Raw genomic sequence first — 19375 nt, 5'->3', positions numbered from 1 at the left:
AGAGAGCACAGAAGCTCCCCTTCGCTCTGTTCAGCCTCATAATCTTCCCGCAGAAGAACACGACAGCGGTTCCGCTGCTGAAACAAGATGGCCGACGTGGAAATGGATTTACAGAGCAAAAGGCTGAATAACGGGTAAGAGCATGTGGGCTATGTAACCTCCACAACAGCGCTGTTTAGCGTATGTCTTGGAAGTGTTTAGAGAAAAAACGGTGCTTCTATCAGGGTTGTGTTTATATCAGAGCCAAATATTAGATATTTGTTTGATGTTTTTCCTGTCAGCCTAGTGTTAGCATGCTAATGCTAAATGCTCTCATGCAACAACCAGTTATGAATATTAATAATGGTTGTATAGAAATAAATTTTTAAGCGGTTTTGTTAAATTATCTGTTTTAAATATCTTTAATCTGGCAAGTGTTCTCAGGTGTATTTATAACCCTTTGTATGTGATAGTGTTTCGTAAGGTGCCTGCAGCTAATCTTCATATGATCAACACGCTGAACCTACTGGTTTACAATATGAGTTTATCTCAACAAAATCATGATTTTAATTAAAATGCAACTTCTAAGAAGTCATCTCTTAGTATTATTGAACAGCACAGTATCAACACAGATTAATTGACCTACCCAGATACATTTGTTGACGTATTGTGTGGTTGGTCAGGTAGACAAGATTGTCAAGAACATCGTGTTACCTTGACAAAACCAAAACAAACATGAAATTCGCCGCCCAAATGAAATAAGCGTGAAAAATGTGCGCGACCATGGAAATAGTTAGTGTTGAATTTAAAGGATGAACAGAAGCTCTTTATTGAAATAAAAATATTTGACTGGTTTTGCATGTTACTGTTAATTTGTGATCTATATTTATAGGCCGGAGGATTTGGAGAGTCAAGAAAAGTGCGGGAATGAGGATGAAAATGGGGAAATGTCTGGGGAGGAGGAAGAGGAGGGTGAAGAGGAAGCAGAGGTGAATGGAAAGAAGCAGGAAAGCATTTCCAAACATCACAGTGGCAGCAAACACAAGAAAAAGAAACACAAGCACCGTAGCAAGCACAAAAAGCACAAACATGTGTCTGAGGAAGATAAGAAGCGCAAACATAGACACAAACATAAGAAGCACCGACGCAAAGAGGTGGCATCATCCTTGCCCTCTGGGGCTGCCAACACGAGGGCTGTGGATGGCTCTCCATCCCTTGGCAATGCAACCTTGGATGATAAAGCCCTTTTAGAGGATCTGGAGAAACAGAGAGCACTGATTAAAGCAGAGCTAGACAGTCAGCTAATGGAGGGGAAAGTTCAGTCAGGCATGGGTCTCATTCTGCAGGGTTACAATTCTGCCTCGGAGGAGGACAGGGATGGACAAAGGGCACGTAACGGGGAGCAAAGGCAAAGAGATAGTGGGGCTAGAACCCGCTCACCCAGGGACCATGGCAGGGGAGGTAGATCTAGATGGGACTCTGCAGACACCAGCAAAGCTAGTGCTAAACGGCGTAGTCGCAGCCGATCCCGAGACAAAGCAGGGAGGGACAGTAAACTTGACCGAACGACCAAAAGTGCAAAAGAAACCGTCAAGGAGCGTAGCAAGTCCAAAGAACGAAAACGCTCCCGGAGCAGGGACAAATCAAAGGAACGTGGAAGGAAGTCCCTGTCCCCATCCACAAGAAGACGCTCCTCTGCAGAAAGAAAAGTTGACCAGAAGGGGCGTTCAGAACGACGATTTTCACCTCGTACGGACGAAAAGCGAGAGCCTGCTAGGCAGAGATCAGGTTCACATGGCCGCAATAGCCAGTCACGAGAACAGCGGTCTCATTCCAAAGATGCCCGGGCTGGCCGCTCAGAGACTGACAGAGAAAAGAGGCCGGGAAAGTCTCCGTCCAAAGACACTTCTTCTGGAAAAGAGAATCGGTCACCTCATCACAGACGAGCTCTGAGCCCTCAACGACGACACAGTTCTTCCCCTCGGCAACGGGAGCGTCAACCCAACCAGCCCCCCTCTGGTTCAGCAGACCGCAGCTCCAAACTGAGCCACTCGCCATCTAGGAATAGATCACCTACCAGGAGGGCACAAAGTCGCTCGAATGAACGCAGGAGAGATTCTCCTTCCAGGTACATGTCAGCACACCTTTATGGTCTTTTGTGTGAATGTAGCCTACATAGAAGAGATTAATGACAGCAAATCTTCAAAGTGAATGTCTAATGTTAAAAGGCTAAACATGTTTGTGTTGGACATTTATGGGGTTTGGGGATTTTTAGCTGTCACTGGCTAGAAGTTGAGAGGTAGTTATTTTTTCATAATAATGGTTGGTTTTTCATGGTTGGTCGCACGACTGTTGTCTGTGCTTTGGTTGAACTGGTTTTGAGCTCCAGGGGTTATCTTTGCTGCCCTAACTGACACTGAGAGTGTTAGAGAGGATCAGTGCTATTTTTGGGTTTTGATATCGATGTGAAGGACTGTCCCACTTAGTAGGAATGTCCTTGTTGAATAAATAGTCACACTCAAGGGATCGAACATTGTTTAATTGTTTTATTATTTTTTTTTTTTTCAATTCGGTCTTGTGTAGTCTAAAGATGTGAAGTTATGTTTTATGAACATATCAGAGACATGCTTTGTGTTTTGTAGATGCTTTTTAATTCAAAGAAACTTTTAAAACATAAATACTCTAGTTAAAGGTAGGGATGCACCGAAATTTCGGCCACCGAAAATGTTTGGACAAAAATGGCATTTTTTGTTTTGGTCGAAATGGAAAATGGCAGAAAATGTATGCCTCCCCGCCCCTCAGTACTCCAGTTACACTCTCAATCGATCAAGCCATTATCACGGCATTACCCAGCAAAGGCCGATGTCAGCGGTGTAGAAATACATCAAAGCAGTACCGCCGCTCCCTACACGCATACTACGCAGTCTGCGTAGGGCACCAACTCTATTGGTGGGCACTAGGGTTGCAGCGGTATACCGGTTTCACGGTATACCACGGTTTGAAAATTTACGGTTATCATACCATGTACATTTTCTTATCTACGGTATTGAAAATTAATGCAACCGGATGGAGAATCTCACATGCGCATCTCCTTTCCTTCTCGACTGTCTGTCAGACTTGTCAACTTGCGTCACACACACAAACATGCAGCAGAGAAAATATCAGAGAGAGGCGAGTGTGTGTGTGTGTGTGTGTGTGTGTGTGTGTGTGTGTGTGTGTGTGTGTGTGTGTGTGTGTGTGCGCGCGCGCGAGAGAGAGAGATAAAGCAGTGTTTCCCAACTGGTCTATTCAGACTGGATCGTGGACAGCAGGGCAAGAACAATGCCATGGTTCTCCCATTGAAAATATTTAATGATAATCTCGCAAACAGCTAAAGACGTCTCATCTGCACTTTTGCGAGTGTAAACGAGCTTGTGCTAATGATCTGCTCTTCTCTCTGGCGCGCGTTCAACAACTGGGCTTCCCTCGATATTGCGGAGTGCAGACATCAAAACGGATGTGACCAATTTCAATTCCAGTGAGACTTTTATAGTTTAAAGTGTTACGGAGATTGTCAATTTGAACCTCTCAAACAATACCAGCCCTGACATGGCAAACAGCACTGAGGAGGAAAAGAGCAACATTGTGCTATGCGCTAAAAAAAAAAAAAAAATTATATATTACACACCATCACCTTTACAAATTTGTTTCAGGATTTTACATGAGTAAAAGTAACTGTTATATTTTGACAAAATGTTATAGGTTCATTTGAAATAATCTAAAGGTAGAATCTATTGTGGCAGCTGTAGATAAAGTTATTTCTTTTTCATAAATACTGTCATTTATTATTATATTACTATTATTTAAGACTAGTACACTGACCTAACCATGGTAACGTGGAGCCTTTCGTTCTGTGTAATATGTGTATAAATATTTAATATTAGGTAACAAACGGGATAATAATGGGCCCATATAAGTAAATATGCTCTTCAATTTTTAGAAGGGGAGAGAAAACTTCCTGTAGATTTTGACATCATCAACAAAAATAATGTCACTTGCTGCATGTCCTTGTACTGGAAATCCATGAACAAAACTATACAACATAAAAGGAAATGCAACCCAGGATACATTACATACAGGTTATGTTTAATCTATGGCAGGTCGACACTTGATGTCCAATGTAAAATCTGTCCTGAAGCAAAACCAGTTGAGAAGCACTTAAAGGTACAGACAGGAACAGTCTACAGTATAGGTTAATTGTTAATAATCACAGGACATTAAAACATTTAAAAGCTCACACAGCTGATGTTATTTTTCATTTAGTAGTTCATTTAACATGTAAACTAACATGCTTTAGTTATATAATATGTTATAGTTACATGCTATTTTTTATCATATTTATAATTCTGTTAATTATGTTAAACTGTTAGCTTTCTTATTTTTTTCTATTTATTTTATTTTATTTTTTTTACACATACCCTAGTGGTATTTTTGCAACCCTAGTGGGCACCATCTTACTCTAGGACATTATCCTTGCATGTTATACATTATTCAAAGACCCGAAAGCAGTTGCGGAACACAGACGATCGCTTAACGCGAACACGACAAACCTCTTGACTGCTGGTACATGAACAAAGATCGCTTTCCATTGCTTGCACGGACTGCACGCAGGTATTTGTCTGCCCCAAGCACCAGCACAAAGAGAGAGAGACTATTCAGTGCAGCATCTCATATTCTTGATGAGAAGAGGAACCATCTCTCCTGCCAGAAAGCTGAGCAACTTTTGTTCTTGAAGAGAAACCTGCCACTTTTACTTAAATAGAAAGCAGTCGAATTTGCTGTGTATAGCAATTACATTATAATTTGTTTAGCCCTGCAAAACTTTGTTCTTCACGTGCGGCTACATCTGTCATTTACAGTTTGATGTTGGTTTTAGTTCTATTACTGCTGTTTTGCACTGTTGTTTTGCTCAATCATTTTATATTAAAGTGGAAATATGTTTACATAAACAGAAAAGAGGCCCTCTGCTGTTCTGTGTTTTGCCTGTTGTTTTCGTTAAAATGATTGTATAGCATATTTAAACTTTTTGTATTTGCAAGATACTAGCCTAGAACTGCTAAGTTCATTACTTAACTGCTGTTTTGCATATCATTAGAGTTTTCTAGAACGTTACATTATTTGGTTAATTGGTAAAAAAAACAGTTAAATTTGATTGTTTAAGAACTGAATAAAGAATAATTTATTTAATATTGTTTTAACATATAATATTAATAATCTGTCCAATTTTGGTGCGTTACTTTCAATAAAAGAGTGATAATTTTATTGGTTTGAAGTTTTTCAATTCAGATTCATTAAATTCATGTAATTTATTAAAAAGTATAATATTAATACAATTATATAAAAAAATCTATTTTCAATTAGGTACCGTATTTAAAAAAAGTCATTTTAGGTTTTCAGCCAAGTGCATCCTGAAGTTTCAGTTTCGGCCCAGAATTTTCATTTCGGTGCATCACTAGTTAAAGGTACAGTCCCCTGTAGAGCAGCTTGTGGCCTGTCCATTTTAATACTGAGGTAGTAGGATTAGTCATGCGTTGGTATGTACATTTTATTGCTCATCTGTTGGATTCTTAATCTTTAATTTTATAGTTTCAGTGTATTATAACTACTGGGTGGCAGTTGTTTTGTTCTTATATCCATTGAGCCTATTTGATTAGTTTAATCAGTTTGCAAACATGTTAAAGTACAGTTAAAGTCATTTGTTTTCCTAACAATTTTCTCTTAGGAAGCGTCCTCGTGTTGATGGTGGGGTTGGAAGGTCGCGGGATACAAGTCCAGTTCGGCGCAGGATGAGTCGTTCACCACTCAGACGCAGATCTGTATCACCACGGCGTCAGTCTCGCACCTCACCCAGGAGGCGGAGCCGATCGCCCCTCAGACGCAGGTGAGACTCAGTGAGGGAAACTCTTGAACTGTAGTAGTGTTTACAGTTATTGCCTTAATAAATGTTGGTATTATTTGGTGAAATCATTCTTAATTTTATAATGCACACTTTCTGTTCCGGCAGGTCTGTTGAAAGGGATCGGTTTGGTCGCGCCAGACCACGGAGATCCACCTCCAGAGATCGTGAGAGGAGGAGAAGGCGGAGTCGAGATATAGACAAGTTCAAAGGCAGCCTATCAGAGGGCATGAAAGCAGACCGAGACTCTTCCTCTGAAGAAGTGTGAGTAATAACATGTTTCAGCCACAAATTAAAGTTGCCATAATTTACTCGACCTCATGTGGTTTCAAACCCGTATGACTTTTCTTATGCAGAACAAAAGAGGAAACGTTTTAATGAATATTATGGTCTGTCTTTTCAATACAATGGCAGTGGATAGTTCCTCACTTTAAAGCTCCCATACGAGGGAAGAGAGCATTTGAAGGCACTTACTTTCTCCCATGTTATGGTTTCAGTTTGAATTAATGAACCCAAAAAATTATTATACATTTTGTATGTTGCAGAGTCTTATAAAGAATAATCACAATTCAGTTCTATATTACTAAATTAAAGCCTATTGATTGTAAATTCATGTTGATTTGAATGTGTTTAGGCTGGAAGATTTTGATGCAGAGGAGGAGGATGAAGAGGCTCTGATTGAGCAACGTCGACAAAAGCGGCTTGCTATTGTACAGGTAATGATGCAGTAATCAGCCAAAAGGTGACTTGATTATAAACCCATAAATTCAAACCCTCTGTTTTGTTTTAACTTTGCCAGAAATATAAAGCCGGAAATGAGGACAGTAATATGGGCTCCATGGCATCAGAGCCCAGCAGTCCTCAGAGCAGTACCCGCAGTCGTTCGCCTTCCCCTGATGACATCCTGGAGCGCGTAGCAGCCGACGTGAAGGAATACGAACGGGAGAATGTGAACACTTTTGAGGCCAGCATCAAGGCTAAGCACAACCTCATCGCTCAGGAGAAAGAAGGTGGTGTACTCCGAGAGGTCTGCATGGGTTGGGATATTGGCATGTTTTAGAAAATGTTCTAAAAAATGTTAGATTGCAGTGAATATTGTATGACTTTTGTCCCTCATTGGGACAATTGACAGTCCCTCTTTTAATGACATTCAATGCAGCAGTTTTTCCAAGAGAAAATGCTCAATCATTGCTGTCTTTTTGCCCTCTCTTCTGCAGGAGCCAACCCAAAGAAGCCTTCAGCACCTGACATGTTCACTGAGTCAGATGACATGTTTGCTGCAGACTTTGATGTAAGATTTTTGGACTTTTTAATGTAATTGAATTTAAACATATATAAAACATATGCAAGATAGGCAAAAATACTGTCCTTGTTTTGAAAACCTGTGATCCTGAAATAATAGCATATAATGAATTATTAGCTAATCTTTAGAAGTTAGCCTACTGTTTTCAGAATTCTACAAGCTTTAGAAACATATTAATTTACCTGTTTAACCAGTTTAGGAGACTGCATTGCATGTAGCTTGTTTTTTTATGGAAACGGCATATTCACAACTCAAGTTACGCTATGCAAGTTTTGCATATAATGAATAGCGCATAACTTAGTTCAAGTTCACCTGTTCATTTGCTTCATTGTCTGTGCAGATGTAAGTTGTAATATTACATATATGTTTTGGATATACTGATTAATCTCATAAATAGGATGTGTAATTGGGAGTTTGGGTGAGGTAATTAACCCGTGTTAAAGTGGTTCATTTTGCCGATGTTCAGCACATTCAACTCGCGCATCTCAATTGGGGAAATCACTAACATACTGAATTATTGCACTGTCCTTGCACAGTTAATATACTTAAAATAATATTTTTTCCTGTCATATTTTTGTCAATAGTCATTTATGCATCTTTTTCATTTTGTATTCGTTATAATTGGCAATCTAAATATCCTTTTGTCAACGAACATTTTCATCAGTGATTTTGTTGACTTAATTAAAACTACCCCTTAATTCAGGGTATCCGCGGGGTCTTGAAAAGTATTAAAAGGTGATAAATCAATTTTGGGAAAATTAAGACCCTTAAAAAGTATTAAAAAGTCTTATCACAGCTTTATAAAGTCTTACATTTTGAAAGTATTTTTTCTGAATTAGCTGTCCAACAGTTTGAGTCCCAAAAACATCGTAAAAGTGTGTGAATTTAGTCATTTTTATAAAAAAAACGAACAGGTACATAAAAAACTAGGCTATTGTGGGTGTGTTCGTAAATTGCCTCTGAGAGCACCAGAGCGGGCAGGCGGGCGGAATTTCAAAAGCACAATGTATGCTCTGGCGTTCCCAGTGCGTATTACAACGCACCGAAATGTTTTAAGAGAAGGTTGGTGAACTCATGAACAGAATGGGGAAGTGCAAATTTGCAGTGTCCTGGATGGAAATGCCGGACTTCAAAGAGTGGCTGCAGCCAGTCGAGGGGAATGTCAGGGAGGCATATTGTACATTATGCAAGAAAAAAATAAGTATTGTGTCAATGGGCATTAACTCGTTAAAGTCCCACATGTGTTGTGCTAGCCACAAAGCCGCTGCTAGACGCCGAGAGCGGCAGCTCTCCATCGCTAGCTTCCGTGGTAATCGCGTTGCACCACCACAACCTAGTGCCAACGTCGTTACACCACCGGCAGTCGCACCTGAAGCTACAGCTGCGACCCGGGCTGTCTCTGCTTCCTCATCTTCTGCAGCCGACATCAGAGTGGCTCTGGGCGGCACAGCAACACTGCGTGCTGAGGTGTTGTGGTGTCTCCACACAGCGGAGAAACACCATTCACCAAACTCAAACGGCAGAGGGGAAATCTGGGACATTAATGGCACATCTGATCACGAAGTCCAACATCCTCAGAAGACGTAGTAAAGAAAAACGGAACGAATTGGTCCAAACTGAGAAGCTGCTGGGAACAAAATCAGAAGAACTGAGGCACATGTCAGCATGATTGTTGTTGAGGGTGGAGCAAAGTTTTGGTTTGTTTTTAATAAACTTTGCTTTGATTTACTATCCCAGCCTATTTGATTTTTTTTGTATCAGAGTGGTCTATAGTCTTTATCACAAACTAAAACTGTTAAGTTAAAAGTATCACTGATGTAAATGGTTACAGCTTGAAGTGGCGGTGAGGTATTAAAAGATATTGAGAAGTTCTTGAAAAAGTCTTGAAAAGGTATTAAAATTAACTTCAAGATTCCTGCATATACCCTGTAATTACACCAGTCATTTTCTCTTTTTTAAGAGAGAATTTTGACCTGTTTATCTCTACCTTTACAGAGTGCCAGGCTCAGGGCTGCAGGCATTGGTAAAGACTTTAAAGAGAACCCCAATCTCAGGGATAACTGGACTGATTCAGAAGGATACTACCGTAAGTCTTAATTTTAAATGAACAAGAAGTTGTTCATTGTTTATTTCTCTTAACCCCACTGTTGGCTATATATTTTGAATTAAAAATGACAATGTGTTTCTCTTGTTAGGTGTGAACATAGGTGAGATACTGGACAAGCGGTATGATGTGTATGGGTACACTGGTCAGGGCGTGTTTAGTAATGTGGTGAGAGCTAGAGACACTGCCCGAGCTGGCCAGGAGGTGGCAGTCAAGATCATCCGTAACAATGAGCTCATGTGAGTACTCCACTAAATGATTGTCACTCTTGCTTTGCCTTAGTGCCATTTGATATGTGCTGTTTTTAATTATAAACAAACGTCAAGTCAAAATAAATGTTTTCTGCTGTGTATACTCTTTCATTTTGTATCTTTAGTCTTTGTTTTCTCTTTGGTTTGTTTTGTTCAGTGCATTGGCTCAGAAGGATATTTATTTTGTTTTTAACGGTTTTGTTGTGTCTGACTGCAGGCAGAAAACAGGCCTGAAGGAGCTTGAGTTTTTGAAGAAACTGAATGACGCAGATCCTGATGATAAATTCCACTGTTTGCGGCTCTTCAGACACTTTTACCATAAACAGCATCTCTGTTTGGTGTTTGAACCTCTCAGGTACTTCAGACACCTGCTTTGTGTGTGTTCTACTGAGAGCCTCCTCAACACAACACATTAGAAAAATGGTTAGGATAATACACATTAATCTCATTCTCAGCTGTTTTTTGCTATGTTTATCTCTTTAACTCCCAGTATGAATCTGCGTGAGGTGCTGAAGAAGTATGGTAAAGATGTAGGGCTTCACATCAAGGCAGTGCGTTCCTACAGTCAGCAGCTCTTTCTGGCCCTCAAACTACTGAAACGCTGCAACATCCTCCATGCCGACATTAAACCAGACAACATTCTGGTAAGCATCTTTACAACCACACTCTCAACCTTCCTGACTAGACAGGGATTTACTGCATCATTCATTAGACAAGGATCATTTGTTGACTTCCCATTTGTCTGCAGGTGAATGAGTCAAAGACCATTCTTAAACTGTGTGATTTTGGCTCAGCATCCCATGTCGCCGACAATGAAATTACACCCTACCTAGTCAGCAGATTCTACAGGGCACCTGAAATTGGTAAGTTTGCTATTGAGATGTGATCAATGCCTACACGCAGTCTACATGACTGCAGATTTCCACTATTTGAGTGCCAGGTTTTACACGTTCTCCTGCTTCAATTATTCATACTTTGGGGGTGGGGGGGGGGCAGGCAATAAAACAATCTTTAAACCCGTTTAAACATCAGGATTGGAGCTGATACCGATCCATCCCTAATCTTGATACTGTCGTGTGATTTCTACTTAACCTTTCCATTGTAGTATTGCAATAGTACAGAAAAATACATTCATCAGTCACCTATTACTCAGTTTCTCTCTCTGCTTCCCCAGTCATTGGTAAGCCATATGATTATGGGATTGATATGTGGTCGGTTGGCTGTACCCTGTATGAGCTGTACGCAGGGAAGATTCTGTTCCCTGGCTCCTCCAACAATCACATGCTGAAACTGGCTATGGATGTCAAGGGCAAGATGCCCAACAAGGTAATGACACAAAGATCTCTGTCTTAAAGTGATTGTTTGCCTAAATATCTAAATCTGTATTCAATTCCTCACATGTTGTTCAAACCCATGTAACTGTCTTTGTTTATTTGAACACAAGAGGAACATTTAAGCAGAATGTTAGCGCTAATCACCATTCACTTTCAATGCATCTGTAAGGGCGTTCAAGGAAAGGAGGCGAGAACTGGCTTGACGATATAAATAATAGTTTAATGAAAAACAAAACAAAAAGACAAACACGCAAAGGTGTCAGACAGCTGCCCGTAAATCTCTCTCTCTCTGTCCCACTGCAGTCTCCAGTCGGCCTTTATCCCCCTCTGAGGCTTGATTAGCCTGATTAGGGGCCGGGTGTGTAGCATCACGACCTGGCCCCACTCTCCACCCTGTCACAGCATCTTTTTTCCATACAGTGAATGTGAATGGGGACATCTCTTTGTGTGTTCCACAGAAGAAAGTCATACTGTTTTGGAATAACATAACATAGTAAGAAAATTATGACAAAATGTTTATTTTATGGGGGTTGAACTATGCCTTTAATGTACCTAGATCAATACATTTGCTATATTTTTACCAGTTTCTTTTGGAAATGGTAAATTGCCATTTATGCAAGTGTATGAAATCATGTGTAGAAAGATGGCAATTTATCTCAATTTAATGTTGTTTTATGCTTATTTCTTTTTTCTTCTATGTGCAGATGATCCGAAAAGGCCTGTTTAAAGACCAACATTTTGACCAGAATTTGAATTTCCTGTACATAGAGGTAGACAAAGTGACTGAAAGGGTATGTTCCAGATCATCTGTCTCTCAAAATCATTTTCTTGTTGTCTTCAGAGAAAATTTGACTTACATATCCTGTCTTTTTGTAGCATTTTATATCTCTTGTATCATTTTGTAGTCTCTTTAATTGAATATTTTCAACTCAAATCAGTATTTCATGTACATGTATTTATTTGCGAGTAGCCATGTAATAAGCAGGATAACAAAGCCCAACCAGTCATAATAGCAGAATAAATCCTTCAGTATGATACTAGAACTCACTGGGGTATTGATTACACTGTTTGCGTTTATTTTGCAATAATTTCCGCTGACTATACATTATCCCTTGCTTAAAAGCTACTGTTACTTTGTTATAATCTGTTATGATTAGCTAAACTCCTCATACCTGCATAGTTCATACTTAATTCCATATTAAGATGGGAGGATAATCCCTGTCACATTTAGTCTTTCTGTTAATTAATTCCCCCTTTTTTTGGTTACAGGAGAAAGTAACGGTAATGAGCACCATTAATCCTACTAAAGACCTGCTCGCGGACATGGTCGGAGGTCAGAGGTTACCTGAGGAACAGAGGAAGAAGGTCATGCAGCTTAAGGATCTTCTGGATGGAACGCTGATGCTGGATCCAGCTAAACGCATCAGCATCAACCAAGCCTTACAGCATCCTTTCATTCAGGAGAAGATATGACACCATTTAAATTCTGACTTCTGAACTTTGACCACCCAGTAGAGCCAGAGATCTTCTGCTGTTCCAGGACTGAGCCAACAGACTTTAGCTCAGAATATTCTGAACCATCTTGAGACTTTCAATTTTCTATTTTTATTCATTCTTGTTTTTCTAGTGATTTTCGTTTTATTTCACCCAATCATTTTTGATTGATCTCTCAGAATGATTTTGTTTTTATTGTATATACACACAATGTCATTCACTGAGATAGAGGCACTGTTAGCAGTTATCAGACTTGGTCTTATTTCACTTCAAAGTTGACAGAACTGTGCTGAAACAGAGGTATTTAGGTGTTGAAGGCAAGAGTGATTGGGGAAGCATGACAGTGGGTATCTTAAGACATTTAAGGCCAATTATTTTTGAGGTTCTCTGAATGTAATCCCCAAATCTGTGTCCCTTTTGGTGACAGATTAAAGGTTCTTCTAAACAAGGTGTGCACCATTGAATGGCTGGCTGTGCTTTTGTGATTTTTGGGCCACTGATCTGTAACTAGGCAGTCTTTGGTTCTGACAAAAATTCAATGTGGTTCACCAAGGCTGGCTGACTGGTTTTCCTGGTTAGTAATTTCATAAGGCTGTCTCCTTGATGAAATGATTGGACATGTGACAACAGAAGTTTATCATGTACATCTGTTTAAATGTTGGTTTTGCTGTATTTATCTCAATTGTACTGTACATCAAACTCTCATCAAAAACATTTTCTGGTCCGTTTTTATTGACAATAGAAGCCCTCATCATTACCGAAGACTCTTACCCATTTAACTAACATATGACTTAATTGTGTAAAATGTCCAAAAAGCACTGATTTAGGTCCAAAGCTCTTGTTTTAATTTGTAGTACTTATTGGTTCATTAGTCTCAAATGGTGTTTATTAGCCAAGGCTTTATACTAGCTCAGTTTAGTGTGCTTGTTAGCCCTGAGGTATTTGGCAGCAAAATTCAGCCTAGAAGGAAAATGTCGAGAATTCCCCTACCCCCATTTTTTTTCTTTTTTTTTAATTTGAAGTGCAATTGAATTCAAAAGTGATTTGACATGTAATAAAGTGTCTTACACAGAAGCCCTGACAAACTGGTGATCACATTTATTTTACAATGTAAATACTTAACAGTTTTCATTATGTGCAACATCTGTGTTCTATTGTTACTGGAAAATGAAAGATTGTTTTGTTTTTGAAAATAAACTCGAAAGATTGAATTGTGAAGGAACATAAAAACTGCACCTAGAGTGTTATCATTTTAGTAATAAAATGTTTCAAGTTTGAATCTTTGTATAGTGGTAATTGGTAGGGATGTGCTCGAATATTCGTTCTGCAATAATTATTTGAATAGTAAAAATACTATTCGAATTTTACAAAGTTTTGCTTTGCTGGCCATATATACAGTGAGATTGCATGTTAAATCCTGAACACACCAAATAAAACTGGCAGTTATAAGAGAATGCACTGGGTGGCAATGTTGAGTGTGGACACAAGTTTGTCACATATGTTGAGCGAACGATTGTCACACAGTATGTTCAGATGGACACCATAAAAGTGGGTTATTGTGTATGGAGCCAGAAATATGCCAAAACAATTTGAATTGTGTACATTTGAATTATAGACTTTGGAATTTGAATTATAAGTGTGATTTTGCCAAATGAAATAATGTTGTATTTTAAAAGGTTTGAGTTTTAATTTTCTAAACTCCAATCCTGGACATTTCATATTTAATAAAATGTAATGTTTTTTTTTTTTTTATGGCATAATTTTATAAATATGTATTTTCAAACAGCAAATTTTTGGTTCTGAATTCTTACACTGTAAATATCCCATTTTAAAAAAGTTAAAAGAAATTCAGAACACCAAATTCAATATTTTAAAATTCAAACCACAGAAATTCAGATCTACAGAAAGTGGGTCAGAGATCAAGCTTCCGTGTTCCACAGGGAAGAGTAGAGGGTCTCGGAAAAGTAGAACGGAGCATTTTGGCCAATTACAGGGCGAGGTGCAATGATTCTCTGTATATATATACAGAGAATCATTGCACCTCTTTATCTCTTGATCGAAACAGGCACTATGCAGCTGAACTTTCTGGACACCTACCTCAGCTGGGATTTTTGGGTTATTTGAATCTGGTTTGACAAACTCTTTGATCCCCCCGAGTGAGAGAGAGAGGCGAGAGAGAAAAAAAACTTCTTCACCTGGTCTTCGATCACTCATCCACCCTCTGGCGGACGTCATGCAGGGGTTTCCAAGGCCTGAGGCAAAGGAGGGAGGAGTGTGACGAGAAGGAGGGCCAGGCCGAGCCGTGACTATGCAAGATCAAATTGAAATTCACGGCTTTATTACACTTCTGTGTACAAATTTGAAGGCTGTTTATTGGTTCAGTACAGGTTAACGTCATATTCTGCGACCACGTATTACTTTACGGAGACCTTACAAACTACTAGTTAAGTCTTGCCTTAAGAACAGGTGGTGCAACCAAATTAATCACTGACTTAGATACAAACCAACTAGTATTTACTAAGCCCTTAGTGTGAACTTTACGTCCCAACTTAAGTGAGACCTTATGCACAGCCGGTGCAACCCTACCCTGGTGCCAACTAAAGGTAACGGGTCTGCTTCATTCAGTACAACCGATACAAAATGGTCTAATAATCTAGAATAAAATCAGGCAATAACCAAGTGTATATTCCATAACTACAATACTGAAATGACATCAAAATTTGGAAAAAAACGTACATTATACACAACTGCCACTTCGTCCGCCATTTGTTTCTTCAGCTCAAACACTGTGGATCCGCATGCTCAGGAATGTGGTATTTCATAGTCAGCGAAGGATACATCTATGCTGCCTTAAAAAATAGATCAGATGAAGGTATCTTATTAGACAGAATGTGATGCAAACATTGGATTCGTACATGCCATGATCCCTTCCTACCTCCGTATACAGCCTCCAGTGGCAGCATTTTCCTTGTTTCATATGCAGCCGCTGAGGTCTCTCTCTCTCTCTCTCTCTCTCTTTTAGCTCCCTGGCATCATTTGACATTTAGGTATTTAGTCGTGTGTCTCAATGGAAGCCTGTAGATCATATCCTGCCTATTATCCATGGTTTTCCTGATCCCAGCACCCACATTTTCATATGGTTTTGCTCAGAAATATGTTTACTGTACAGTAAAACAAATGACCTCAAATTCTTGATGAAATACTGCAGGAGTATACTTCTGCAAATGGTCATTAATAACAAGCTAATCCTAGTAAAAATGTGTCTAATATTTGAACTTCCATTGTTCAGTTATTTTCTGTGGCAGAACAGACTTGATGCCTCTGAAATGCAATATTTCGTAATGGATTATGTTCTATTTGGTACTACAACACCATGCAGAAGCCATGCAATCTTTCTTCTTCTTTTTTTTTTTTTTAGATTAATTTCATTTGTAACTTTCTTCAGCCACTAGAGAGAATTGCATTTAACCAAAAAGTACACTGATTTTATGATGTTGGTTTGTGAAAGCCAACATACTGCTATTCTACACTCCTTGAGCTCCTTGAGCCCAGCTTCCTCGCTCCTCCGCTCTCGCTACCCTCGGTGGTAGAACGGTCCCAGACCGCTCCCCCCTGCACGCCATGGCCCCCTCCTGCAAGTCCACAGGGACAGGGCACTTCAAATCTGCACTTGGGTGGTCCTGTTCTTGACGTGCTGCAGGAACTACACTCAAACAGGTGATGGCCACTCCATGGTCCAGAAATGCAACGATGGACAGGCAGTACAGGAGGCAGACAAAGCACGCTTTCTCAAACGCCCCCGTCTCCCAGCTCCGTCCATTTGGCGACACCACTTGATGACTTCACCCAGCAGTCCTCAGTGGTGAAGAAACAGACGAAGGCTATTTTCAAGCAAAAAAAGAGCATCCTGCCCTGCCGCAAACCTGCCGCCAGGGGCCATGCCCTGTCTGCTCGCCGAGGGCGTCCTCCTGCGGCTTTCAAGAAAGAAAGAAAGTGGTGCTCCGCCTCAACTAACAAGTGAGTGGGCCCAGCTCTCAGCCCCAGCGTTGAGCTCCCCGCAGAAGTTGGACGCCCATCGTCTCACGGACCCCCTTGAGGACCCAGAAGGCTCCCAGGCGCTCCTGAGATGACAGACCCAGAGACCGAGGCGTTAGCTCCGGAGCTGTTAAGACCACTCCGTTCCCCGGTGGAGGGCCGGGAGAAGAATTATTTGTTAAATTCTTTACACTCTATAGAGCTATTTCCTTGTTGTCTCTGGGGTCACCTGGCCCACAAATGCCGTTCTCACGGCACTCTGCTTTCAGGCCTCAACAGTTCCGGCTCCATGGATGCGGTGTCCCCGCCTTCAGCGCCACGACTGTTCCCCGGCCGGTTCAGACGAGTCCAGAGGACGCCAACATCAGACCTCCTCCTCAGTCACGAACCCGCCCCCTGCCGGATGCGCGAAGCAAGGTAAGTGCTTTGAGTTTATTCTCAGCACCAGAGCCTCGGGACGCCACGTTGCCTCCCGACGCCGCGTTACCTGTTCCGCACCGCTGCAAAGTCCCGCCAGGTACGTCCAAAAAACTCGTCCCCTTGGTGCCCCTAGCACGGAGTTTAGAGGCGTGGCTTTCACTGCCCAACCCATCACGCTGGCTGCACCGGACCATTCGACTTGGTTACGCAATTCAGTTTGCCAGGTCTCCGCCCCCCTTCATGGGCGTACATTTTTCCGCAGTACATGGCCAACATGCCCATTCCCTGCGCGAACAAATCGCCTCCCTTCTATTAAAGGACGCGATAGAGCCTGTCCCTCCAACCAAAACGAAGAAGGGTTTCTACAGCCCTTAATTCGTTGTACCCAAGAAAGGCGGCGGCTTACGACCGATCTTGGACCTGCGAGTTTTCAATCGGACCTTGTCCAAACTCCCGTTCAAAATGCTCACCCAGAAACAAATTCTATCTGGCGTCCAGCATCTAGATTGGTTCGCAGCGGTAGACCTGAAGGACGCGTACTTCCACGTCTCAATTCGCCCTCGACATCGACCCTTCCTAAGGTTCGCGTTCGACGGCCAGGCGTATCAGTACAAAGTCCTCCCCTTCGGCCTGTCTCTGTCCCTCGGCGTCTTCCACGAAAGTCACAGAGGCAGCTCTTGCCCAGCTCGAGAAGCTGGCATACGCATACTCAATTACCTCGACGACTGGCTCATACTGGCCCACTCCCGAGAGTTACTATGCGCACACAGAGACCAGGTGCTCAGCCACCTCAGCCGTTTGGGGCTTCAGGTCAACTGGGAAAAGAGCAAGCTCTCCCCGGTCCAGAGCATCTCTTTTCTCGGTCTGGAGTTAGACTCAGTCCCAATGACAGCACGTCTCTCCAACGAGCGTGCTCAGTCAGTGCTGAAATGCCTCGCTTCCTTCAAGCCAGGCGCCATGGTCCCGCTAAAACGTTTCCAACAGCTCCTGGGGCATATGGCATCCTCCGAGTCCCAAGACGAGCATGGCGCAGCGGCACGCACAACGTAAAAGTTACCTCTGCCTGCCGCCAAACCTTCAAACCCTGGACAGACCTCTGCTTTCTAAGGGCAGGAGTACCCTTGCAGCAGGTGTCCCGACGCGTTCTGGTCACAACCGACGCCTCCAAACTGGGTTGGGGCGCCGTGTGCAACGGGCACGCAGCCGCAGGCCGGTGGAACCGAGGCCCGCTGCGCTGGCACATCAACTGCCTAGAGCTGCTGGCTGTTTTTCTGGCCCTGCAGAAGTTTCGTCCGTTAATTCGGAACAAACACGTCCTAGTCAGGACAGACAGCACCACGGTCGTAGCCTACATAAACCGCCAAGGTGGTGTACGCTCCCTCCACATGTCACAGCTCGCCTGTTGTCTCCTCCTTTGGAGTCAGCAGCGACTGGAGTCACTGTGATATGTGATAGCGGACGCGCTGTCAAGACAAAGCTTGCCTGGCGGAGAGTGGAGGCTCCACCCCCAGTCGGTCCAGCTGATTTGGGACAGGTTCGGCAAGGCTCAGGTAGACCTGTTTGCCTCCCAAGAAACATCCCACTGTCTGCTCTGGTATGCCCGGACAGAGGCTCCCCTCGGGGCAGACGCGTTGGCACACAGCTGGCCGGCAGGCTCATAGATACAATCAATCAAGCCAGAGCCCCCTCTACCAGGCATCTCTACGCTTTAAAGTGGTGTCTGTTCGCGGACTGGTGTTCTTCCCGAGCCGAAGACCCGCAGAAGTGCGCAGTTAGGTCAGTGCTCGTGTTTCTTCAGGAGAGGCTGGAGAGGAGGCTGTCCCCCTCCACCCTCAAGGTGGATGTCGCCGCTATCGTGGCCCACCACGACACGGTAGACGGCAAGTCTCTTGGTAAGCACGACTTAATCGTCAGGTTCCTAAAAGGTGCCCGGAGGATAACTCCCTCCCATCCTAACCTGTTCCCCTCCTGGGATCTCTCGGTCGTCCTTACGGGACTCCAGAGACCCCCCCCCTTCGAGCCGCTTGATTCAGTTGGACCCAGGGCCCTCTCTCTCAAGACTGTCCTGCTGATCGCTCTCGCTTCCATCAAGAGGGTCGGGGACCTGCATGCGTTCTCTGTTAGCGACGCTTGCCTGGAATTCGGTCCAGCAGATACTTTCGTGATCCTAAGACCGCGACCGGGCTATGTGCCCAAGGTTCCTACCACGCCCTTCAGGGATCAGGTGGTGAACCTGCAAGCGCTGCCCCGGGAGGAGGCAGACCCAGCCCTTTCACTGCTGTGTCCAGTACGTGTTTTACGTATTTATCTGGACCGCACACAGAGCACCAGATGCTCTGAGCAGCTCTTCGTCTGCTTTGGGGGACAGCAGAAAGGGAACGCTGTCTCCAAGCAGCTTATCCCATGGCTTATCACACCCAGGCCGTGCCCCCCCCTTGCGGGTCCAAGCTCACTCCACCAGGAGTGTTGCGTCCTCATGGGCACTGGCTAGGAGCACTGCCCTAGTAGACATTTGTAGAG

At 42.6% G+C, this 19375-nt stretch overlaps 1 protein-coding gene across 2 annotated transcripts; it reads left to right on the top strand.

The window, feature by feature from the left end:
* Positions 1-13897, top strand: LOC127634645 (serine/threonine-protein kinase PRP4 homolog). 2 transcript variants are annotated; one of them, XR_007969391.1, is made up of 16 exons: positions 1-134; positions 872-2107; positions 5741-5899; positions 6023-6178; positions 6549-6630; positions 6714-6924; positions 7132-7205; positions 9213-9303; positions 9413-9560; positions 9790-9927; positions 10063-10216; positions 10321-10435; positions 10747-10898; positions 11210-11399; positions 11611-11697; positions 12176-12227. XR_007969391.1 is itself a non-coding variant. In XM_052114276.1 (15 exons), exons 1-15 carry the CDS (start codon positions 88-90, stop codon positions 12377-12379), a joined length of 3054 nt encoding a protein of 1017 aa, XP_051970236.1. In that variant the 5' UTR covers positions 1-87; the 3' UTR covers positions 12380-13897. The 2 variants fall into 2 exon arrangements, 1 of the variants encoding a protein (XP_051970236.1); XM_052114276.1 differs by lacking the exon at positions 11210-11399 and having other exon boundaries at positions 12176-13897.
* Positions 13898-19375: the final 5478 nt, after the last annotated feature.

This window comes from Xyrauchen texanus, chromosome 41 (genome assembly GCF_025860055.1).
Source record: "Xyrauchen texanus isolate HMW12.3.18 chromosome 41, RBS_HiC_50CHRs, whole genome shotgun sequence".
Classification (NCBI taxonomy): domain Eukaryota; kingdom Metazoa; phylum Chordata; class Actinopteri; order Cypriniformes; family Catostomidae; genus Xyrauchen; species Xyrauchen texanus.
Note: the sequence above shows the minus strand (reverse complement) of the source record. Positions and strands in the feature narration are given on the sequence as shown.